At 43.6% G+C, this 26,334-nt stretch overlaps 1 protein-coding gene across 1 annotated transcript in view; it reads right to left on the minus strand.

Moving 5' to 3' along the window:
- Window positions 1-836: 836 nt before the first annotated feature.
- Window positions 837-26,334, minus strand: part of LOC126273232 (O-acyltransferase like protein-like) — a 225,365-nt gene continuing 199,867 nt past the window's right edge. The window contains exons 9-11 of the mRNA XM_049976776.1: window positions 19,892-20,018; window positions 12,076-12,271; window positions 837-907 (exon numbers count right to left, since the gene is read on the minus strand). Coding sequence (XP_049832733.1) covers window positions 837-907; window positions 12,076-12,271; window positions 19,892-20,018 — 394 coding nt within the window. The remainder of the gene's footprint in view (window positions 908-12,075; window positions 12,272-19,891; window positions 20,019-26,334) is intronic.

The raw sequence follows: 26,334 nt of genomic DNA on the forward strand, positions 1-26,334 counted from the left end.
GAAAAGTGTGAGATGATCCACATGAGTTCCAAAAGAAATTCGTTGGAATTCGATTACTCGATAAATAGTACAATTCTCAAGGCTGTCAATTCAACTAAGTACCTGGGTGTTAAAATTACGAACAACTTCAGTTGGAAGGACCACATAGATAATATTGTCGGGAAGGAGAGCCAAAGGTTGCGTTTCATTGGCAGGACACTTAGAAGATGCAACAAGTCCACTAAAGAGACAGCTTACACTACACTCGTTCGTCCTCTGTTAGAATATTGCTGCGCAGTGTGGGATCCTTACCAGGTGGGATTGACGGAGGGCATCGAAAGGGTGCAAAAAAGGGTAGCTCGTTTTGTATTATCACGTTATAGGGGAGAGAGTGTGGCAGATATGATACACGAGTTGGGATGGAAGTCATTAAAGCATAGACGTTTTTCGTCGCGGCGAGACCTTTTTACGAAATTTCAGTCACCAACTTTCTCTTCCGAATGCGAAAATATTTTGTTGAGCCCAACCTACATAGGTAGGAATGATCATCAAAATAAAATAAGAGAAATCAGAGCTCGAACAGAAAGGTTTAGGTGTTCGTTTTTCCCGCTCGCTTTTCGGGAGTGGAATAGTAGAGAGATAATATGATTGTGGTTCGATGAACCCTCTGCCAAGCACTTAAATGTGAATTGCAGAGTAGTCATGTAGATGTAGATGTAGATGTAGTGTTGCTTGCACGCTGGTGACTCATCAGTGGTGGCCACGCAGTGGTCACAGCCCTGCTGTGGCACAGGGCCGCCAGCAGTGTTTTCTCTCTTGTGGCAGGTCGTGACACTGCCTGGTGTCTGACTCTGGACCTAAGGCTGGAGGGCAGCGGCAGAGTGGTAGCCGCCAAGTCGTGGCCAGTTAGGCAATGGCCCTCGGATCGCTGTACAGAAATGGTAGTGGCGACACAGTTATGGGATAAATTCTAAACTGCTACAGCAGAACGTGTGGCAACGACTGACACAGGGCAGGTCCCTTGGTGTGGTTTTTCCGTGTTGATCATGATGTACTTGACGGGACCAGGGTTTAAGTGGGAAAAAAAGGTAAGTTAATGCCGATGAGCAGGAAGGACAAACGTGTAATGTTCTGCTGCAGTAGTAGTAGTGTCCCGATTGACGTAGTCAGTTGTTTAAGTATCTGGGTGTAACACTGCAAAGCGGTTTAAAATGGAACGAGCATGTGAGAACTGTGGCAGGGAAGGCGAATGGTCGACTTCGATTTACTGGAAGAATTTTAGGAAACAGTGGTCTACCTGGAAAGGAGACCGCAAATAGGATGCTGCTGCAACCGATTCTTGAGAACTGTTCGAGTGTTGGGATCCCCATCAGGTCGGATTGAAGGAGCACATCGAAAGAGTCCAGAGACGGGCTGTTAGATTTGTTACCGTTAGGTAACACGTTAGGTAAAACGTGTTTTGGAAATGGTATGGGAACTCAATGGGAATCACTGGAGGGAAGGCGAATTTCTTTTGGAGGACCCCTTCTGAGAAAATTTGGAAAACCGGCATTTGAGGCTGACTGCAGAACGATTCTACTTCCACCAACATACATTCTGAGAAAAGACAAAGAACGTAAGATTCGAAAAATACAAAAACGTACATGGCGATGTCCTTGAGGACAATATTATGGAAATGGAAGAGGATGTAGTTGAAGATGGAATGGGAGATATGATACTTCGTGAAGAGTTTGACAGAGCACTGTAAGACCTAACTCGAAACAAGGCCGCGGGAGTAGACAACATTCCATTAGAACTACTGATAGCCTTGGGAGAGCCAGCCCTGACAAAACCCTACAATATGGCGAGCGAGATGTATGAGAAAGGTGAAATACTCTCAGACTTCAAGAAGAATATAACAATTCCAATCCCAAAGAAAGTAAGTGTTGACAGATGTGAAAATTAGCGAACTATCAGTTTAATAAGTCACAGCTACAAAGTACTAATGCGAATTCTTTACAGACGAATGGAAAAACTGATAGAAGCCGACCTCGGGGAAGATCAGTTTGGATTCCGTAGAAATGTTGGAACACCTGAGGCAATACTGACCCTACAATTTATCTTAGAAAATAGATTAAGGAAAGGCAAACCTACGTTTCTAGCATTAGTAGAGTTAGAGAAATCTTTTGTCAATGTCGAATGTAAAACTCTCTTTCAAATTCCGAAGGTGGCAGGGGTAAAATACAGGGAGCGAAAGGCTATTTACAATTTGTACAGAAACCAGATGGCAGTTATAACAGTCTAGGGGCATGAAAGGGAAGCAGTGGTGGGGAAGGGTGTGATACAAGGTTGCAGTCTCTCCCCGATGTTATTCAGTCTGTATATTGAGCAAGCAGTGAAGAAAACAAAAGAAAAATTCGGGGTAGGAATTAAAATCCATGGAGAAGAAATAAAAACTTTGAGATTCGCCGATGACATTGTAAATCTGTCAGAGACAGCAAAGGACTTGGAAGAGCAGCTGAACGGAATGGACAGTGTCTTGAAAGGAGGATATAAGATGAACATCAACAGAAGCAAAACGAGGATAATGGAATGTAGCCGAATTAAATCGGGTGATGCTGAGGGAATTAGATTAGGAAATGATACGCTTAAAGTAGTAAATGAGTTTTGCTATTTGGGGAGCAAAATAACCGATGATGGTCGAAGTAGAGAGGATATAAAATGTAGACTGGCAATGGCAAGGAAAGCGTTTCTGAAGAAGAGAAATTTGTTAACATCGAGCATAGATTTTAGTATCTGGAAGTCGTTTCTGAAAGTATTTGTATGGAGTGTAGCCATGCATGGAAGTGAAACGTGGACGATAAATAGTTTAGACAAGAAGAGAACAGAAGCTTTCGAAATGTGGAGCTACAGAAGAATGTTGAAGATTAGATAGTAGATTACATAACTAATGAGGAGGTAGTGAATAGAATTGGGGAGAAGAGGAGTTTGTGGCACAACTTGACTAGAAGAAGGGATCGCATGGTGGTACATATTATGAGGCATCACGGGATCACCAATTTAGTATTGGAGGGCAGCGTGGAGGGTAAAATCGTAGAGGGAGACCAAGAGATGAATTCACTATACAGATTCAGAAGGGTGTAGGTTGCAGTAGGTACTGGGAGATGAAGAAGCTTGCACAGCATAGAGTAGCATGGAGAGCTGCATCAAACCAGTCTCTTGACTGAAGACCACAACAACAACAACAGAAACATACAGACAGTCCTTTTTCCCTCGCGACTGGAACAGGAAAGGAAATGACTAGTCGTGGTACAGTACGGTGGTTTGCGGGGTGTCTATGTAGTGTATTTCTAGGTGATGTGCTGAAAGGCAGCTAGATCACAATGAAAAAAAGTATGTTAATGCAGATGAATAGGAAAAACAGTCGCGTAATGTTCGAATACAGCCTTAGTAGTGTACTGCATGACACAGTCAGGTCGGTTAAATGCCTGGGCGTAAAGTTGCAAAACACTCTGAAATGGAACGTGGATATAATAATTGTAGTAGGGAAGATGAATGCTCGACTTCCGTTTATTGGGAGAATTATAGGAAAGTGTGGTTCATCTGTAGAGGAGACTATATAGGTCACTGGTGTGACCCATATTGAGTACTGTTAGGGTGTTTGTGAGCAAGATATCGAAGCATTTGAGAGGAGGGCTGTTAGATTTGTTACGGCAAGGTTCGAATAACACGCAAGTATTACAGAGATGCTTCGGGGACTCAAATGGGAATTACTGGATGGAAGGCGACGTTCTTTTTGAGGAGTACTATTGAGAAAATTTAGAGAACCGCCATTTGAGTCTGACTGAAGAACGATTCTACTGCCTCCAGTGTACATTTCGCGTAAGGACCATGAAGATAAGATTAGGGGGATTAGCGCTTGTATGGAAGCGTATAGACAATGGTTTTTCCCTCGCTGTATTTGCAAATGGTATAGGATAGAACATGATTAGTAGTGGTGCAGGGTACCCTGCGCCACGCACCATAAGATGGACTGCGGAGTATCTATGGTGATGTATGTAGATGCAAATGACGCTCCTCCGTACTGACTTGGCGAAAGGCACTGGATTTCTCTGCCACCGTAGAAATGTCTAGAACAAGGTCGACGCCTAACGTCTGTCTAAAATTTAAAGATTAAAAACAGTCTTGATCCCACCTTTTTATTTTTATTGTAGTGACCCTCTATTTAAGAACCATCTTCTTTCTCCAGAAAAGTGGGTGGACACCGTGGTGCAAGTTGTACAAGTTGCGCCGACCCTCGAAGCTGGAATAACTGTTCAGCAGTCTACAAATGCATTTGTAGACTGCTCAGTGTCGAGGGTCGGCGCAACTTGCACCACGGAGATCACCCATCGTTCTGCAGTCTGAAGATGGTTCTTAAGTAGAGGGTCACTCCAATAAAAATAAAAAGTTGCGATCAAGACTGTTTTTAATCTTTAAATTTTAATTTTAAAGATCGCTGATAATGTTTTCAAAAATTTTTTTTGCGTCTGTCTGTTGCCAAGTGGCAGTGCGTCAAACTGCAGAAACTTCCTGACGTCGCATGCTGTTGACACATGGAAGTCTGATGACAGAGAAGCGGTTGTTTCTACTGAGTTGTTGAACTAGCTGATGTATTAACCAGCGTTGCCAAGCCTGGGGTCCAAGCACTCAACCCATGGTTCTGGTGGTGTCTATATTCCACAACAGTCAGTATTTAACCAACACGTTTCTAAATTTTGGTAGGCTTGGAGCATACTTGTTCTATGTTTGTATTATTAGTTCTAGCCTTTACTGTCGCTAGTTTCATTAATTCCCTCTAGGAATTCTATTGTGATAAGGAGTACACTGAAGAAACTGCAAAAAGGTGGGAATTTAAGGACATGGGATCTGGATAAGCTGAAAGAACCAGAGGTTGTACAGAGTTCCAAGGAGAGCATAAGGGAACAATTGACAGGAATGGGGGGAAGAAACACAGTAGAAGAAGAATGGGTAGCTCTGAGAGATGAAGTAATAAAGGCAGCAGAGGATAAAGTAGGTAAAAAGACGAGGCTGCTAGAAATCCTTGGGTAATAGAAGAAATATTCAATTTAATTGATGAAAGGAGAAAATATAAAAATGCAGTAAATGAAGCACGCAAAAAGGAATACAAACGTCTCAAAAATGAGATCGACAGGAAATGCAAAATGGCTAAGCAGGGATGGCTAGAGGACAAATGTAAGGATGTAGAGGCTTATCTCACTAGGGGTAAGATAGATACTGCCTACAGGAAAATTAAAGAGACCTTTGGAGAGAAGAGCATCACGTGTATGAATATCAAGAGCTCAGATGGCAATCCAGTTCTAAGCAAAGAAGGGAAGGCAGAAAGATGGAAGGAGTATATAGAAGGTTTATACAAGAGCGATGTACTTGAGGACAATATTATGGAAATGGAAGAGGATGTAGATGAAGACGAAATGGGATATAAGATACTGCGTGAAGAGCGCTGTAAGACCTGAGTCGAAACAAGGCCCCCGGAGTAGACTACATTCCATTAGAAATACTGACGGCCTTGGGAGAGCTAGTCATGACAAAACACTACCTGCTGGTGAGCAAGATGTATGAGACAGGCGAAATACCCTCAGACTTCAAGAAGAATAAAATAATTCCAATCCCAAAGAAAGCAGGTGCTGACAGATGTGAAAATTACCGAACTATCAGTTTAATAAGTCACAGCTGCAAAATACTAACGCAAATTCTTTACAGACGAATGGAAAATCTGGTAGATGCGGACCTCTGGGAGGATCAGTTTGGATTCCGTAGAAATGTTGGAACACGTAGGGTATACTGACCTTACGACTTATCTTAGAAGAAAGATTAAGAAAAGGCAAACCTACATTTCTAGCATTTGTAGACTTTGAGAAAGCTTTTGACAATGTTGACTGGAATACTCTCTTTCAAATTCTGAAGGTGGCAGGGGTAAAATACATGGAGCGAAAGGCTATTTACAATTTGTACAGAAACCAGATGGCAGTCATAAGAGTCGAGGGGCATGAAAGGGAAGCAGTGGTTGGGAAGGGAGTGAGACAGGGTTGTAGCCTCTCCCCGATGTTATTCAATCTGTATATTGAGCAAGCAGTAAAGGAAACAAAAGAAAAGTTCGGAATACGTATTAATTCTGTCAGAGACGGCAAAGGACTTGGAAGAGCAGTTGAACGGAATGGACAGCGTCTTGAAAGGAGGATATAAGATGAACATCAACAAAAGCAAAACGAGGATAAAGGAATGTGGTCAAATTAAATCGGGTGATGCTGAGGGAATTAGATTAGGAAATGAGACACCTAAAGTAGTAAAGTTTTGCTATTTAGGAAGTAAAATAACTGATGACGGTCGAAGTAGAGAAGAAGAGAAATTTGTTAACATCGAATATAGATTTATGTATCAGGAAGTCGTTTCTGAAAGTATTTGTTTGGAGTGTAGACATGTATGGAAGTGAAACATGGACGATAACTAGTTTGGACAAGAAGAGAATACAAGCTTTCGAAATGTGTTGCTACAGAAGAATGCTGAAGATAAGGTGGATAGATCACGTAACTAATGAGGAGGTATTGAATAGGATTGAGGAGAAGAGAAGTTTGTGGCACAACTTGACTAGAAGAAGTGATCGGTTGGTAGGACATGTTTTGAGGCATAAAGGGATCACAAATTTAGCATTGGAGGGTAGCGTGGAGGGTAAAAATTGTAGAGGGAGGCCAAGAGATGAGTATACTAAGCAGATTCAGAAGGATGTAGGTTGCAGTAGGTACCGGGAGATGAAGAAGCTTGCACAGGATAGAGTAGCATGGAAAGCTGCATCAAACCAGTCTCAGGACTGAAGACAACAACAACACAAAGGAGTACACATTTGTTGTAGGAGTCGTTACCAGAGTTTTATCTTCACAGTGTGCCCGTAACTTTTTAAAAATTATCGAAACATTTTTATCCCAACTTTGTGCTACTTCTCAGAGTACCTCTTTAGTTTCCCTCATAGATTTAATGGCGTCATCTCGATGTCCCCACATATCATGATTTATTTCACCATGATAGTAAGGAGAAATTACAGGACCAGCTGCATGGAGTGAACAGTTTACTGTACACGCACTGTAGGTTGAGAGCAAAGAAACGAAACATCTTAAGTAGCAGTAGAAATAATATTAACGAAAAACACATCACGAATACTGGGACCATACATTAGAAAAAGTTCTTGGAAGCAAAATAACGAATAATGGACAAAGTGAGGAGACACTAAAACAGATTATCAAAGGGAGAGGAAATTTCTAAGTTTGCTCTTCATATGATTTAAGGGCTTCAACAACTGACTGACCTTAGGCCAGCTGCTATTTGTCAAATATGTAATTCACAGAAGTGCAATTTCAGTACTATGAAGCAATTTTATTGACTAGTTTCCTGCTGTGACCACATATGTCTCAAGTTGAACTTACATTTAGTACAATAAATACAGTTCTAGAAGATTTGCTAGACTGATTTGAAAACACTTCATATTCTGTAATTGTAGACTTTCCCAGTGTATACTACTCACGATAAGCTCTTGCATTTGAAGCCGGGTGACAGTGTTAATACAGCGAGATGTTTGTGTCATAGCCATCATCTCCTGTCGAATCGCTGACGAAATATTTTTTTTGTCCACTTTTTATTCATTGTTTCAAAGAGCAGAGTGGACTGTTTAAATCTGGCCGATTATACATGTAGAGTCACGATTCTTTTCAGTGAAATAGTGGGCGGAGAGAGTCTCGATTGGGAATAAATGGAATAGAATTGTTATTTTGAGCATTCACACAGCAATCAAGGGAGACCTCCCAGAAACGTTGATTCGAACTGGGAGGTATTGGGGGGTTTCCCCATAGAGGGTAATTTTGCTAAGTAGGGATAAATATCGGGTAACGATTCCTGACAGGATAAGAAGCAAAGGAGTTTCATATGAACACACAGCCAGAAATGCTTTCCAAAAGAGGTACGCCCATTTGAAGATCAACATGATGTAGGTTTTAGTGATACAGAGAACACATGAGGCCACACCAGGCAAGTGGGAATGTTGTGTCTATATTTCCGTTTTTACTCCACAATCAAGGGGGCAGTGACCTGCAGCACCATCATGTGAGGAGACCCACATGTTTCCAGGATTATAAACTGGAGGGTGGGGAGGGGGGTGAGGAAGTAAAGGGAATGGAAGGAACTATTGATGCCAGCTACATTGGAACTTTATGCAGAATCAGCAGCGACAAGTGAAATTGTGTGCCGCACCAGGATATGAACCCAGGATCTCCTGCTTTCTAGGCTGACACAGCACTAATCCCATGTGTGTGTGTGCTGTCTCAGTACGGCGCTCTGCCGACCCACGTTCCCACGAGACAAGTGGTTCAAATGGCTTTGAGCACTATGGGACTTAACTTCTGAGGTCATCAGTCCTGTAGAACTTAGAACTACTTAAACCTAACTAACCGAAGGACATCACACACATCCATGCCCGAGGCAGGATTCGAACCTGCGACCGTAGCGCCACGAGACAGTCCGCGCAGTTGCAATGAACACTGTGTCTGGGTGGCGCAGTGCCTAACAGAACTGCCTAGTAAGCGGGAGATTCCAGGTTCGAATCCTGGTCTGCCACACATTTTCATTCGTCTCCATTGATTCCACATAAAGTCCCTATGCAACTGTCATCAACAGTTCCTTCCCTTTTCCTTACTTTCTGCCCCTCCCACACCACATTCAGTGTAGCACTGTTGCAGATTCCGCACAGTGTCTGTTCTTGCGGATATGTCCAGAAGAACAGACACCATGCGTTCATATAATTTCGAAGATTGTTTTGACTACTCTGCAGAAGATTCACTGGAAAGTACTTACACACCAACCATACATTCCCGAACTCTTCCCATACGAGTTCAATATTTTTGGTCCTGCAAAAAAGACATTCGTGGCCGCTGATTTCCTTCAGACGTTGAGGTGCACGCCTGGGTACAATCACAGCGCCACAGACAACTGCATAAATTTTTCCACAACGACACTAACCGGTTTTTCTCACAGTGGGATAAATTACTTTTTAAATAATTGAAACGTCCCCCTAGAAAAATTATGAATTACTGTGCTGGTAAACCTCTTACGCTATTTGATTTTCAAACAGCTGATCAAAACTGAACGTACTCAGACATTTCTCTCTTTACTTATTCTGATCAACACTAAACTGACACACATTTTTTTTTTTTTTTTGGGCGCAACGCAATCCGACTTTCAGTAATCCCTACGAAAGAATGGCCCTGACTAACAATAACCTATGCCTTTCATGAATCACTTACCTCACAAAAATCTTTGTCACTCGAACTACTGCAATACAGCGAACGCCAACATTGCCAGCTAAATAAAAGATTCTAACTATTGAAGGCACTAACTACTGATGGGCATAGTTTTGATAGACAACAAACAAGGTATTTACCTTAATAATGTTCAAAAGTCATCACATATATATCAATTTATGACGTCCATCTTTACAAATTTCCTTTTTCTGGAGGACACACGTCCAGTTCGTCCACTTATAGCAACCATCAAAACTCCGCCATCTCTCACCCCACATCCACCACTGCCGGCGGCTCACCTACAACTGGTCAACGCTATGCGCTGTTTCCATCCAACTGCCCAACACTACAATAACGAATATTCTGACAATGCCAACCAGCCACAGACTGCACACAGCACAGTCAGTGATTTTCATACAGAGCACTACGTGGCGTTACCAACACAGAAATCTAAACAGGCTACTTACATAATAAACAGTTCACTTATTGTTTTGTCATGTGTGTCGTTTTCATTTCACGTCAAGAAAAGTTTTGCATCGCCCCGGTTCCCAGAACTCCGGAAGATAGACGTTGACTGTGGATATTGTATCACCGACACAGGCCCTTTGACTGTTCAGTGATGTCACTAAACCCGCCCAAAGTTGTAAACCACCGTCCATGATCAGCGCCTATTGGACGGAGGGGGTCCGACAGCCGATCAGTTCCAGTCATTCCATCAGGAAGGAGGTGCGTGGATCGTGTTGTCTGTAGTTCAACCATGTTTAGACGATCAATACCGCGGTTCGATCGCGTGCGCGTTGTTACTTTGTGCCAGGGAGGGTTCTTAGGAAGGGAAGTGTCCAGGTGTCTCGGAGTGAACCAAAGCGATGTTGTTCTGACGTGGAGGAGCTACAGAGAAACATGAACTGTAAATGACATGCCTCACTGAGGCCGCCCAAGGGCTACTACTGCAGAGGATGACCGCTACCTATGGATTACGGCTCGGAGGAAACCTGACAGCAATGCCAACTTGTTGAATAATGCTTTTCGTGCACCCACAGGGTGCCGTGTTACGACTCAAACTGTGCGCAGTAGCCTGCATGATGCGCAACTTCACTCCCGACTTCCATGGCGAGATCCATCTTTGCAACCACGACACTATGCAGCGCGGTATAGATGGGACCTACTATATGCTGAACGGACTACTCAGGACTGGCATCACGTTCTCTTCACCAGTGCGCTAAGTCCGCCGCTGGCGCGCTGCCAAGATTGCGTAAGCTGCTCGGCGGGTTGCGTCAGCCGCCTTGTAGGCGTAACATGCTGTTGCATCCTTGAGCCCCCGGTTCTAGATGTACCCTTGTCCGGTTCTCAGCTACGCTACAGGTCAGTTTGCATATAAACAATTTATTTATGAAAATATACAGTACAATCACCAACAAACTTTACATATTCACATACACCTTTGCCTTTTACCCAAATGAATACAGACTCATTTACAGATATTTTCCTCCTATTACGTGTATACAAAGACAAAGCAGAAGTGGACATATAAGCAGATTTACCAAAGTCTTTATTAGCAAGTTCGGCCATATGGTAGGTGCGAAAAGCGATAATGTCTCTGTCAACGAAACTTTCAAGTCCAGGAACATTTGGTACTCCTGTACCTCCACGAACAATGGCTACAGTAAACCATCCGTTTCCGTGACCAAATGAATCATTAATATCTAAACTAAAATTAAGTCGGCAGCCACAGAAAACAGCAGGTCCATCCAGCAAGGCTTGAGCAGCGACAGACTTTAGTGGTATGCGATTCTTCTTGTCTCTAGTTGTTGTAGCAAACTAGATGTTCTCGATAGTTTTGAACACTGTCTGTTTAGAAGGGCGACGGTATCTTCTGTACCAATGTGGTTTCATATGCCTTCAACCAGACAATAGTCGGAGACGTGTTTGGAGGCAATCCAGTCAAGCTGAATACCTTATTGTCCAGCGAGCTGCAGGTTCCCTACTGTTTTCGGGTGGCGTTATGTGGGGTCGTCGTACGCCGCTGTTGGTCATGGAAGGGCCTTAACGGCTGTACGATACGTGAATTCCATTCTCCAGCCGATAGTGCAAACATATCGGCAGCATATTGGCGAGACATTCGTCTTCATGGACGACAATTCGTGCCCCCGTCGTGCACACTTTGCAATGACTTCCTTCAGGATAACGAGACCGCTCACCTAGAGTGGCCAGCATGTTCTCCAGACACGAACGCTATCGAACGTGCCCGGGATAGATTGAAAAGGGCTGTTTATGGACGACATGACCCACCAGCAACTCTGAGGAATCCACGCCAAATCGCCATTGAGTAGTGCGACAACACTTGGAACATCAGTGTCTTGATGAACTTGTGGACAGTCACGACGAATACAGGCATGCATCAATGCATGGGTACGTACTGCTGGGTATTAGTGGTACCGGTGTGTACAACAATCTGGACCACCACTTCTTGCTGTGTGGTGGTACAACGTGCAATGTGTGGTTTTCATGAGCAATAAAATGGGCTGAAATGATGTTGATCTCTATTCCAATTTTCTGTACAGGTTCCGGAACGGAGATGATGCAGAAGTTTTTGTGATGTGTGTACTTCGGATGACCGAGGAGTGGCAGACACAATGCACTGCGCAGCGCAGCACGAGTGGGGTCCCATTGGGAATCGACTGTACCCACTGGTATATTGGCGGCAGGAGCGGTCCAGCCGGCAAGCTCTCCGGCGCAACCGGGTTTTCAGTCGGACAGAGCACGCAGCACGTACCGGCGCGCCGCGTGTGGCAGGCGAAGACGACCCAGGCGGTGGCGAGCGCCCAGGCAGCGGCGTGCAGGCCGGCGTAGGCGACCACCTCGGGCAGCGCCGACTCGAGCCGGAAACTGGCCAACAGCATGCGGCGCGGGCCCAGCACCACCGCCGCCAGCGTCCCCAGGCTGGCCGCCCAGCACGCCAGCGTCGCCGTCTGTAGGGACAAACACGACACGTCACGGCCCTGCAAACGAGTCTGCTCTACTCCCGTTGTCGCGGTCTAGACGCTCTATGAAAGTGGGGACTGGAAAAGGTCATCCAAGTCGTATAACGTGCAGATGCCTAACAGGAAGTTCCGGAAATAAAGGCGAGACTTGAGTAACTACAATTTTTAACAGATCATCTGAGCAAGAATTGGATAATGACTTGTGTGCTGGCGTAAGCTGTCTTCAGCACACCGGTCGGCAAAGATCAAGCGTGAAGATCGATAAGTAGGCACTGGATCAAGAGCACCTATCACGAGAAAGGCCAGAGATGCACTGACAAGCAACACGCCGCCAACGTCCTCTCGATAACATGTATTCAGGCTGTCCCACTGACTCATCCAGTTGACGTCTGTCAGTTTATTCGCAGAGTGACTCAGTTGACGTCACAGGCCACAGCAGTACATAGCGACCAGATTAGAACTACAGCAGGACAAGCAGCGAGACTTAAGTTTTTAATAGTAAAATTACCCATATTACTAAAATGTAGACTTTCACGGCCGGAAATATGATGTCCATTATAATTATCCGGGCTGTTATGTCATGGTCGGTTAAATGAATTCTGTGGCAATTCCCAACGTTTCGTCTCCGACTGCGGGAGACATCTTCAAGGAGCGTCCGTAGGTCGATGGAAGGTCCAACACACCCACTGGCACGCTACTGACTGCCGCTAAATTCCGCGGTGTGACGTCACGTGTTTTGAAAACGTCAGTGCAATTGGCCGCTGTCTGTCGTCGTCGATCGCCGTTGGCACTACCCAGCAGTGGACGGGTGGTACACATTTTCTTTAACACCGGCATCCATATACCGTTTAATTTCACGTGCGTTGAGGCAGCCACGCAGAAATTATACTGACGTACAGCCTACTGCAAAATCTTAGGTTTTCCTGCCGTTTGTTAAAAATGTAACGGAAAGAATAGGGAGGATCTTGACGAAGCGGCATATTACTGTAATTTACAAGCCCACCAGGAAGATACAGGAATACCTTAAGACTGCCAAGGACGCTCGCAAACCATTGGAAAAAGCTGGAGTATATAGGATCCCATGCAGCTGTGGTGATGTTGATGTGGGTACCACTAAATATGTTCCACAAGAATGATATTTGTCTGAATCCGCGCTGACCATTTGTCAATAAATGGTTTTCTTCGAGGCAATTCGTAACACTTTAAAACATTATATGTTCAAAAATCCTACTGCCAAACGATGTTATTGAATTGGACTGTAAATCAGCGGATTACTCTTATTTCCTTTCTTGGGTATTGGTGTGAATTGGTGCAATTTTCCAGTATTTAGGTACGGGTCTCTCCGCGAGCAAGCGATTTTATATGACTGTTAAGTACGGAGCTATTGTATCAGCATATACTGAAACGAACCTGTCCGAGACTCTGAAAGCTTTTTTTTCTTTTTTTTTTTTTTTACTGTTATTCGATATGCGAACCATGAGTGAGCCGGCAGACGTCAGAACAGTAATCGAATTTTTGCCGTACACGTCCCAGCATGGCATCGTCGACTGTGGCAGTAGCTTCTACATTCTCTCCCGGTGCTTTGTGGTAGAGACATTACATACACCAGATCTTTAATGTGTCCGCACAGAATAAAGTCACACGGAATGAGATTTGGTGAGCAGGGAAGCCATTTCATGAACTCCAACACATAGAAAGCACGCTCCGTACCGGAACTCACCATGTTTGGGTTGCGACTAGCGCTGACTATCGGCAGATTACCAAACTACGCTGTGGCGGTATACATGAAAAAAATTCAGGATTTCTATTCAAAATTACATATGTATGATATCTGTACAATGTTTGGTTCTTGTGCAATAAATAATTGAAAGTGTTTCCAAACTTTAAGTGCACTCTGTATTTACTTCATCTTCTTTTGTGAACGAATCGCGGGAAACTGTATTTCGGGAAACTATGTTTAGTAAGTCTGCTGTAGTGGCAAAGCCATCAGAGTCATCACCGTTGTTATCGGGCAGTGAAGGTATTGATTGCGTCTTGCCACTGGTGAACTTTACATATGACCAGAATCTCTTTGTGTTTTCTGCCAGATTTGGGGACGGAGTTTCGCTGTGGAAACTATTAAACTCATCTCGCATTGAAGTTCACACTGAATGTCGAGCTTCTGCAAAACTTCGCCAGACTTGATAACTTTGCGTTCTTTTAAATTGGCATGCTTTTTTCGTTGCTTCTGCTACAGTATTCTGACCCATTATGTGTATCATCTATTATTAATTTATTTGGTATATATTTCTCAATTACCGTCGATACTATTTTTTTAAAATTCAAATCAAAACTGGTCTACGCTTACGTAGTGCGATAGAAAGAAGAGGAGACTGTGTCTCAGAAAGGCGTCAAGTGAATTTTTATCTGCTTTTTATTTATTTACATTCCTAGTCACGAAGGAATAAATTGAGAAGCAAATCTCGAAGGTCATGGAACGTGTCAGTACATGTAATTACAACATAAAAGTAATAACAGATAAAATAAAATGTTTATGAACCCAAAAAAGTCAAGCCATAAGTTTCAGTAAACGCACTCAACAATATAACACAGGAATCAGCTTAATTTTTCAAGGAACTCCTCAACAGAATAGAAGAGGTGACCCACGAGGGAACGCTTCAGTGTGTATTTGAAAGCTCGTGCAATACTGCTAAGATTTTTGAATTCTTGTGATAGCTTACTGAAAACGGATGCAGCAGACACTGCACACCTTTTTGCACAAGAATTAAGGAAGTGCTATTCAAATGCAGATTGGATTTCTGCCGAATATTAACTGGGTGAAAGCTGCTAATTCTTGGGAATAAGCTGCTATTGTTAACAAGAAACAGCAGTAAAGAATATATATATATATATATTGAGAGGGTAGTGTGAGATACCCAGATTAGTGAACAGGGGTCGACAAGAAGTTCGCGAACTTACACCACTTACTGCCCGAACTGACAGTTTCTGAGCCAAATATATCATTTTCGAATGGGAATGGAAATAAGCAAAGTAGACTAATTTTCGTATCGAACGATCACTTACTTCAGATACCGTTCGAATAGTAAAAATGGCAGCATTAAGTATTTGAACAAGACCCTGAAGATGGGATTTCCACGCCACTTTATTATCAATCTGAGCACCTAGAAATTGAAACTGTTCAGTTTCACTAATCATATGCTCATTCTGTAGATTTAAAACGTTGGTTGGGTTTTGTTGAATTGTGTGTTGGAAACTTAACGTGATTTAGCGTTAGTTTATTTTCTACAAGCCATGAACTTATGTAATGAACTGCACTAGTTGAAACAGAGCCTATGTTGCGCACAACATCAATTACTACCAAGGTAGTGCCATCAGCAAACAGAAATATTTTAGAATTACCCATAATACTAGAGGGCATCTCATTTATATAAATAAGGAGCAGTAGAGGCCCCAACACTGATCCCAGGGGCACCCCCCATTTGACCGTACCCCACTCAGAGCCCACAGCACAACCATTCTCAACACAGTGAATAATGACCTTTTGTTGTCTGTTGTTAAAGTAAGAGGTGAACCAATTGTGAGCTACTGTCTGTATTGCGTAATGGTCCAACTTCTGGTTTTGGTTAGCAAATGTACTTTGTGTTTAGTTTTGGTGTGGTTGGGCAGCAGTTTGACGACCAGTGGTCTACTTCACACACACACACACCCTCCCCTCGTCGTTTCACACATAGCGCGTTTCCAAAAGAAAGATCGGTGCGTGAAGCATACAAATCCCACCGTCATACCAAAGCAAAAGATCTTGCTTATAACCAGAGAAAATTGCGGTCCCACATAAAATCACTAACCTGGTCGAAGGCTGATATCCAGTCACTCGTCGACCAGTCTGAGGTGCCAAACGAAGACAGCAAAAGGAAGGCTCAAATTTAAAATTCCGGATTTAAAAAAATAGTCTGCGCAGGAGTATTGTACCATCGTTCGGCCGCTGCACAGACTCCTGTATGAAGGACATAGTAAGAGGCATCCCCGGCGCTGAAGGGTAACTGAAAAAGGGTTGAAAACAAATAAGTCGCCACGTCCGGATGGAATTCCACTTCGGTTCTACAGACAGTACTCCCCGGTCTTGGCCCCTTATTTAGCTTGCATTCACCGCGAATCTACCGCACGGCATTCTGCAAACTATGGGGGAACGGCGACAAGTAGCTTCCATATTCCTAGATTTCCGGAAATTGTTGACACGGTCCCCCACTGCAGACCGTTAACAATAGTCCGAGCATACGGAATAAGCTCCCAGACGTGTGAGTGGCACGAAGATTTCGTAAATAATATAACCCAGAACGTTGTTCGGACGCCGAGTCTTCACAAGAGATAAGGGCGTCAGTAGTGTGTTACGACCGCTCTTACTCTGTACATACATATATAATCTGACCGATACTGTCAGCAACAATCTACGACTGTTTGCTGACGAGTAGTGCTGCAAAACGATATGAAATACAAAGAGCACATTCTAAATCACATGAGTGGTTTCCTGTTACAAGATGATCGGCAAAGGCTGAGTCTTCCTTTCTTAATGCCCAGCTTCTCTGATGCTGCCACAGCTCAGCCTCACTGATCGATGTATATTTTTCAGAATGCTTGCATGTGATTTTACATGCATCTGTTTGCGCGAAGGATTGCAGTTTGTCTTTGCTATTGCATAAAAAATTCGATATGCTATTATAAAATGTAGGTCTGCAGTTGCGAAACTTTTTACTGCAGTTATCTGAAAATTGAGCAATATACAGCATGACTAGCTTAGTACCTGCTGCTTCGTTCGCGTAGACTGTATGAGTTGCAGAGATTTTTCTTTTTTGTTTTTGTTTGATCGAATTTTTATGTGTTCACAAATTTGCAACACCTATTTCATGCTAATTGAAGCCATATAACCATGGTCTTTTCAGAATGTACTTTTGACCCAAAAGCGATTCTGGTAGCTGGAGTAAAAAGTTTTCGTTAATCATTGCTTTTGAGTTATTGTGGAAATATTTCCATAGCAGCTTTCATCCCCCAAAGATTATTTCTTTATATCTAACCGAGGAGTGAAATAACAATTTTCATAAATTTAGCTTTAAAATTTTTTTAACGTTACGAAACATTTTCTTAAAAATTTTCATCCTCTATTGCCCTCCTTTCAGACACAATGAAACGCGTTTTCCTTTTTTTTTTAATTTCTAACCGAGAAGTCAAATACCAATTATCATACATGTAGCCTTAAAAATCCTTGTTCCTTTGTAATTATGTATTTCCAAAAAAACTTTCACCCACTATTTTACCCCCTTGGTGGGCGAATTTCCAAAACACGCGCTATTTAATTCTCTGACTGAGAAACCAGATGCCAGTTTTCATATTCTAGCTTCAAAATTCCGTTAACAACGACATACTTTCAAAAAGCCTTTCATCCCCTATTTCACCTCTTAGGAGTGGAATTCCGAACAATCCCTTCTCAAGCAATGCCTACAGTACAAGATCCACACCCTCCCTAAACTTCAAGTTTCTGTCCATAGCGGTTTGGGCTGGGGGATGATGAGTCAGTGAATCAGTCTAACGCCATTTCATCCTCTCAGGGGTTGAATTTGCAAAAACAGTGACGTGCGTAGGCCAAATACTAAATTCATAGATTTAGGTTCAAAAATGCTTGCACACTGAAATATTTCCATAAAAACTTTCATCCCCCTTTCACCCCCATAGGGATTGAATTTACAAAAACAGTAAAAAACGTATTTTTTATTTCTGTCTGAGAAGCCAAACTTAAAATTTCATAAATTTAACTTTAAAAATACTTTCATAACAAAATATTTTCATAAAAAATCTCATCCTCTATTTCACCCTCCTAAGGGTTAAGTTTCCAAAAACACTGAAACACGTATTTCGTCGTGCGTTTTCAACTTCTCAGGGCGTAATGGATAGTTCGTTAATTTTCCGCTATACAGCCGCTCAAATAAAATTTCTTCCACTGATACTTCGGCTGCATGTCGTCTGGCCATCTTCAGAGTGATGCGGGACGCAGACGCTGGTCGGCGGCGAAGAGATACGCTTACACACGCGTCGCCTGTACCGAAGGCGTACAGACATTCGATTCGCTTATCGATTTATTAATGTGTTCGGCGGCAGTTACACCGTGACGACTTCTCTGCAGTTTAATTACCCCATCAGCCGGATTCCAAATTAAAAGCATTATTTTTATTTGTTAAATTGTTAGCTAATCTAATATCTATAGCTTCCATGAAGACAAAATCCCAAAAGGAATAGGTGGATGTTAAAATCTTAACATCACTGTAGTTCATGGAACGCTCTGTATCAACACAATGTTGATTTGTCTGGCTGTGATAAGCACGTGTACCTTCGGTGTTCCACACAGCTCTCATCAACGCTGACTGTTGTTTGACCTATGTGTCATTTCTCACAGCTTCCGCAAGGAGTCTGATACACACCCGCCTTACGTCCTTTACAGAGCTGAGAAAAGCTGCTGTATTCGTGGGAGTCCGGAAGACCACCTTCAGTGTTTCTCGAGAATACAGCCAAGGACAAAAACGAACTTAATCTGAACGAATTACTATCTTTTCCCCATCACATACCCGCATTCTGGATTTTACATTGCATGCTCTACGAATTTGTTGCGGAGAAAATCCATTCTCTTTAAAAATGCTCTTGAGGTATTTGAGCTCTTCTTGCAAATTATCTTTATCGGATATACATTGCGCCCTATGCACTACAGGTCTTACGGACACCTATGGTCTGTGAAGGCTGATGGCAGCTACTGGCATGTAGATATAGATTTGTATGTGTTTGTTTAAGATATGTCCTAATGTGCCATAAACTTTACGGCGAGCGACAACATCCAAAAAGGGAAGGCAGCCCTCTTTTTCAGTGGAAGAAATTTTATTTGCGCGGCTGCACACCGGAAATTTAAAGGACTGCGTATTTCTTATATTTGTAACCGAGAAGTCAAATACCAATGTCCATAGATGTAGCTTTAAAAACACTTCAGTAGTTCTTTAATAATTATGTATTTTCTACAAAAGCTTTCACACACTCTTTCATCCGCATAGGATCAAATTTCCAAAAATGCTGAATCACGTGTTTCTTTATTTCTGACCGAGAAAGCAAATACCAATTTTCGTAGACCAAGCTTCAAAATTGCCTTAATGGCGACATTTTTCAAATATATATATATATATATATATATATATATATATATATATATATATATATATATATATATATATATATATATATATCATCTTCTATTTCAGGCCCTTATGGTTGGAATTTCGAAAAATCGTTTCTTAAATGACGTCCACAGTATAACACCCACACCCTCTTCAAATTTCAAGTTTCCATTCTTAGCAATCAACACTGCCTTTTACATACGGAGATGCACCAGTTTTTGTAAGCACTGACTACTTGTCCCTCCCCCCTTGCTCCCCGTCTGCCCTGACCGGAATATAACTCACTTCCAGTAAAAATAGAAAAGTTACTCTCTAGGTTTTTATGTCGTCATCAGTAGTGCTAAAGACCCCATTACTCACTCGGGCATGTAACTGGTACCGCGTGGAAGAGAAATGCACTTACCTTGGTGATTTTGGTGAAGTACCCCTTGTGCATGATGTAGGCGAGCCCGATGCCCACCAGGTATGGCGCCATTCTGTTGTGCGTGGGGAAGTAAACGTACCGCGCGTACCGCAGGGACGCATCGTCGCTGCAACACACAATGGGCTCTTCATTAAAACAGGATGTGGCTTTCCATCCAACGTGCATCCCACATTACTTGCCTCCATTAAGTGAAGCAGTTGCACCTGGCACGAGAAGCAACTGGGTGGCAAACAGAGTTGTTAAGAATATTCGTGGTATCTATTCGTAAAATAAACTAATAAGTGTGGTTCCGTTTTTCCCAGCGTGTATGTTATGAAGGAAAAATTGTCAGACGAATTATTACGTTTGACAAGCAGAACGTTTCTACAACAGATCATGTTGTCATCAGGGACAAAGGTAGATTGAAACTCTACCCCATTTTTTTTAAAAATGTGTTTGCCACTTCTTAGAGAAGAGAGAGGCTATACTGTGTTCATCATAAGAATAAACCTGACGTAAACATTACACCACGTATTCTTCCGCGTTTGCTTGAAAACTCATTCAATTTTGTTTCACGTGGAGCGGAAGCCTAGCTGTGCCCAGTACAATCGAGTACTATCATAAGAATACGTTTTGTGATGTATTACACGTACATAGACTGCGCAATAATGCGGGACAACAGCTTTACCGGCGCATTTAACTTGGACAGCGCTGACCAGCCATCTGGTCCAACTAACCTGCAATTATGTGAACAGTAGACGTAAGAAGAGACGAGCAAACAAACAATGTAGCTTCGAATGTCATTTGATTTTTAAAGAGAATGAAATAATATTTGGTAAAACTCCAGCACTACCGGAAGCTTCATAGGTGACCAGACGGAAAGCATGAAATGCTCTCGTTCTCACCTTACGCAGTATTCTAATTGCAAACGAGAGTGCTGAAAATTCCTTATTTAAACACAGGGTAATTTTTTTGAGCGAGCTGTGTGTGATGCAAATGCAGGGATTTCACCGTATTGTTGAATACTGAAGCCACTGAAGGTATTAATTACAGTCAGTCGTCTTGTAATCTCTTAACTCCTTCCTTATGCGAATCCGAGAAACACATTTCAGTTCTGGAACTGTGATCTGCCACGTCGGTAACGAGTCGATCAACAACAGAATACACAAAGCCACCCAGGCGCTGCATTTTCTCCTCTACTTTTACGACGTGCCGTACTATATCCCTCCAGTGTTCACCAGTGACATGTGAAAAAGCTGTAAGTTTGCCAGCTTAACAGTCTTGTTATTTCTCTGGCCAAATCCCTTAACTTAGCTCCAGACGAGTTGTGTTGGGTCCATATTGTACATCTACATCTACATCTACATGACTACTCTGCAATTCACATTTAAGTGCTTGGCAGAGGGTTCATCGAACCACAATCATACTATCTCTCTACTATTCCACTCCCGAACAGCGAGCGGGAAAAACGAACACCTAAACCATTCTGTTCGAGCTCTGATTTCTCTTATTTTATTTTGATGATCATTCCTACCTATGTAGGTTGAGCTCAACAAAATATTTTCGCATTCGGAAGAGAAAGTTGGTGACTGAAATTTCGTAAAAAGGTCCGGCCGCGACGAAAAACGTCTATGCTGTAATGACTTCCATCCCAACTCGTGTATCATATCTGCCACACTCTCTCCCCTATAACGCGATAATACAAAACGAGCTGCCCTTCTTTGCACCCTCTCGATGTCCTCCGTCAATCCCACCTGGTAAGGATCCCACACCGCGCAGCAATATTCTAACAGAGGACGAACGAGTGTAGTGTAAGCTGTCTCTTTAGTGGACTTGTTGCATCTTCTAAGTATCCTGCCAATGAAACGCAACCTTTGGCTCGCCTTCCCGACAATATTATCTATGTGGTCCTTCCAACTGAAGTTGTTCGTAATTTTAACACTCAGGTACTTAGATGAATTGACAGCCTTGAGAATTGTACTATTTATCGAGTAATCGAATTCCAACGGATTTCTTTTGGAACTCATGTGGATCATCTCACACTTTTCGTTATTTAGCGTCAACTGCCACCTGACACACCATACAGCAATCTTTTCTAAATCGCTTTGCAGCTGATACTGGTCTTCGGATGACCTTACTAGACGGTAAATTACAGCATCATCTGCGAACAGTCTAAGAGAACTGCTCAGATTGTCACCCAGGTCATTTATATAGATCAGGAACAGTAGAGGTCCCAGGACGCTTCCCTGGGGAACACCTGATATCACTTCAGTTTTACTCGATGATTTGCCGTCTATTACTACGAACTGCGACCTTCCTGACAGGAAATCACGAATCCAGTCGCACAACTGAGACGATACCCCATAGCTCCGCAGCTTGATTAGAAGTCGCTTGTGAGGAACGGTGTCAAAAGCTTTCCGGAAATCTAGAAATACGGAATCAACTTGAGATCCCCTGTCGATAGCGGCCATTACTTCGTGCGAATAAAGAGCTAGCTGCGTTGCACAAGAGCGATGTTTTCTGAAGCCATGCTGATTACGTGTCAATAGATTGTTCCCTTCGACGTCATTCATAATGTTTGAATACAGTATATGCTCCAAAACCCTACTGCAAACCGACGTCAATGATATAGGTCTGTAGTTAAATAGATTACTCCTACTACCCTTCTTGAACATTGGTGCGACCTGCACAATTTTCCAATCTGTAGGTACAGATCTATCGGTGAGCGAGCGGTTGTATATGATTGCTAAGTAGGGAGCTATAGTATCAGCGTAATCTGAAAGGAACCTAATCGGTATACAATCTGGACCTGAAGACTTGCCCGTATCAAGCGATTTAAGTTGCTTCGCAACCCCTAAGGTATCTACTTCTAAGAAACTCATGCTAGCAGATGTTCGTGTTTCAAATTCTGGAATATTCCATTCGTCTTCCCTGGTGAAGGAATTTCGGAAAACTGCGTTCAATAACTCCGCTTTAGCGGCACAGTCGTCGATAACAGTACCATCGGCACTGCGCAGCGAAGGTATTGACTGCGTCTTGCCTCTTGTGTACTTTATATACGACCAGAATTTCTTCTGATTTTCTACCAAATTTCGAGACAATGTTTCGTTGTGGAACCTATTAAAGGCGTCTTGCATCGAAGTACGTGCCAAATTTCGCGCGTCTGTAAATTTTAGCCCATCTTCAGGATTTCGCGTTCTTCTGAACTTCGCATGCTTTTTCCGTTGCTCTGCAACAGCGTTCGGACCTTTTTTGTGTACCACGGGGGATCCGTTCCATCTCTTACCAATTTATGAGGTATGAATATCTCAATTGCTGTTGCTACTATATCTTTAAATTTGAGCCACATCTCGTCTACATTCGCATAGTCAGTTCGGAAGGAATCGAAATTGTCATTTAGGAAGGCTTCTAGTGGCACTTTATCCGCTTTTTTAAATAAAATTATTTTGCGTTTGTTTCTTATGGATTTGGAAGAAATGGTTTTGAGCCTAGCTACAATGACCTTGTGATCACTAATCCCTGTATCAGTCATGATGCTCTCTATCAGCTCTGGATTGTTTGTGGCCAAGAGGTCAAGTGTGTTTTCGCAACCATTTACAATTCGCGTGGGTTCGTGGACTAACTGCTCGAAATAATTTTCGGAGAATGCATTTAGGACAATCTCGGAAGACGTTTTCTGCCTACCACCGGTTTTGAACAAGTATTTTTGCCAACATACCGAGGGTAAGTTGAAGTCCCCACCAACTATAACCGTATGAGTGGGGTATTTATTTGTTACGAGACTCAAACTTTCTCTGAACTGTTCCGCAACTGTATCATCGGAGCCTGGGGGTCGGTAGAAGGAGCCAATTATTAACTTAATTCGGCTGTTAAGTATAACCTCCACCCACATCAATTCGCACGGAGTATCTACTTCGACTTCACTACAAGATAAACCACTACTGACAGACACAAACACTCCACCACCAATTCTGCCTGATCTATCTTTCCTGAACACCGTCTGAGACTTCGTAAAAATTTCTGCAGAACTTATTTCAGGCTTTAGCCAGCTTTCTGTACCTATAACGACATCAGCTTCTGTGCTTTCTATTAGCGCTTGAAGCTCAGGGACTTTTCCAGCGCAACTACAACAATTTACAACTATAATTCCGACTGTTCCTTGATCCAAGCACGTCCTGTAATTGCCAAGCACCCTTTGACATTGCAGCCCATCCCGCACTTTCCCGAGGCCTTCTAACCTAAAAAACCGCCCAGTCCACGCCACCCAGCCTCCGCTACCCGTGTAGCCGCCAGCTGAGTGTAGTGAACTCCTGACCTATTCAGCGGAACCCGAAACCCCACCACCCTATGGCGCAAGTCTAGGAATCTGCAGCCAATACGGTCGCAAAACCGTCTGAGCCTCTGATTCAGACCCTCCACCCGGCTCTGCACCAAAGGTCCGCAGTCGGTTCTCTCAACGATGCTGCAGATGGTGAGCTCTGCCTTCATCTCGTAAGCGAGACCGGCAGCCTTCACCAAATCAGATAGCCGCTTTGAATCCAGATCCAAAGCGACACACGTCATTAGTGCCGACATGTGCCACCACCTGCAGCTGGCTGCACCCTGTGCTCTTCATGGCATCCGGAAGGACCCTTTCCACATCAGGAATGACTCCTCCCGAAATGCACACTGGATTTCTTCCCCTCCTTAGCCGCCGTATCCCTAAGGGGCCCCATTACGCGCCTAACATTGGAGCTCCCAACTACCAGTAAGCCCACCCTCTGCGATTGCAAATGTAAAAAGAAAAGCATTTCTACTGTGTGCTCGATGCTGTGAAAATGATTGTTCTTCATGTTCCTACGACACTTCCCAGTATGGTTCGTTTCAAACTACATCGGTGGTATAATGCAATGGAAACAGTCCAAAGGTACAGTATTAGGTTTGTCATTTTTTTTCCTAAAAATTAAATCGGTGTGTTTTCTTAATATAAGCAACCTTTATTAACAATCTTTCACAAAATATCGAAATTAATAATTTGTATTTGAAATGAAACCAGACATTTCACGTGCAATATTTAATTAGAAAAAAGAAGACGTGTATTATTCAAAAGACGTGATGATGAATTTTAGTTATGAGATGTAGGCATTTGAAGCTGAACGGAAAAAAAGGTTAAGCAAGGCGTAATTTGAATCAGTGATCCATAATCTACACCAGGTTATCAATCTACACTCCTGGAAATGGAAAAAAGAACACATTGACACCGGTGTGTCAGACCCACCATACTTGCTCCGGACACTGCGAGAGGGCTGTACAAGCAATGATCACACGCACGGCACAGCGGACACACCAGGAACCGCGGAGTTGGCCGTCGAATGGCGCTAGCTGCGCAGCATTTGTGCACCGCCGCCGTCAGTGTTAGCCAGTTTGCCGTGGCATACGGAGCTCCATCGCAGTCTTTAACACTGGTAGCAAGCCGCGACAGCGTGGACGTGAACCGTATGTGCAGTTGACGGACTTTGAGCGAGGGCGTATAGTGGGCATGCGGGAGGCCGGGAGGACGTACCGCCGAATTGCTCAACACGTGGGGCGTGAGGTCTCCACAGTGGTAGGTGGAAGTTGCACGTGCCCGTCGGCCTGGGACCGGACCGCAGCGACGCACGGATGCACGCCAAGACCGTAGGATCCTACGCAGTGCCGTAGGGGACCGCACCGCCACTTCCCAGCAAATTAGGGACACTGTTGCTCCTTGGGTATCGGCGAGGACCATTCGCAACCGTCTCCATGAAGCTGGGCTACGGTCCCGCACACCGTTAGGCCGTCTTCCGCTCACGCCCCAACATCGTGTAGCCCGCCTCCAGTGGTGTCGCAACAGGCGTGAATGGAGGGACGAATGGAGACGTGTCGTCTTCAGCGATGAGAGTCACTTCTGCCTTGGTGCCAATGATGGTCGTATGCGTGTTTGGCGCCGTGCAGGTGAGCGCCACAATCAGGACTGCATACGACCGAGGCACACAGGGCCAACACCCGGCATCATGGTGTGGGGAGCCATCTTCTGCACTGGCCGTACACCTCTGGTGATCGTCGAGGGGACATTGAATAGTGCACGGTACATCCAAACCGTCATCGAACCCATCGTTCTACCATTCCTAGACCGGCAAGGGAACTTGCTGTTCCAACAGGATAATGCACGTCCGCATGTATCCCGTGCCACCCAACGTGCTCTAGAAGGTGTAAGTCAACTACCCTGGCCAGCAAGATCTCCGGATCTGTCCCCCATTAAGCATGTTTGGGACTGGATGAAGCGTCGTCTCACGCGGTCTGGACGTTCAGCACGAACGCTGGTCCAACTGAGGCGCCAGGTGAAAATGGCATGGCAAGCCGTTCCACAGGACTACATCCAGCATCTCTACGATCGTCTTCATGGGAGAATAGCAGCCTGCATTGCTGCGAAAGATGGATGTACA

Source organism: Schistocerca gregaria, chromosome 5 (genome assembly GCF_023897955.1).
Source record: "Schistocerca gregaria isolate iqSchGreg1 chromosome 5, iqSchGreg1.2, whole genome shotgun sequence".
NCBI lineage: Eukaryota > Metazoa > Arthropoda > Insecta > Orthoptera > Acrididae > Schistocerca > Schistocerca gregaria.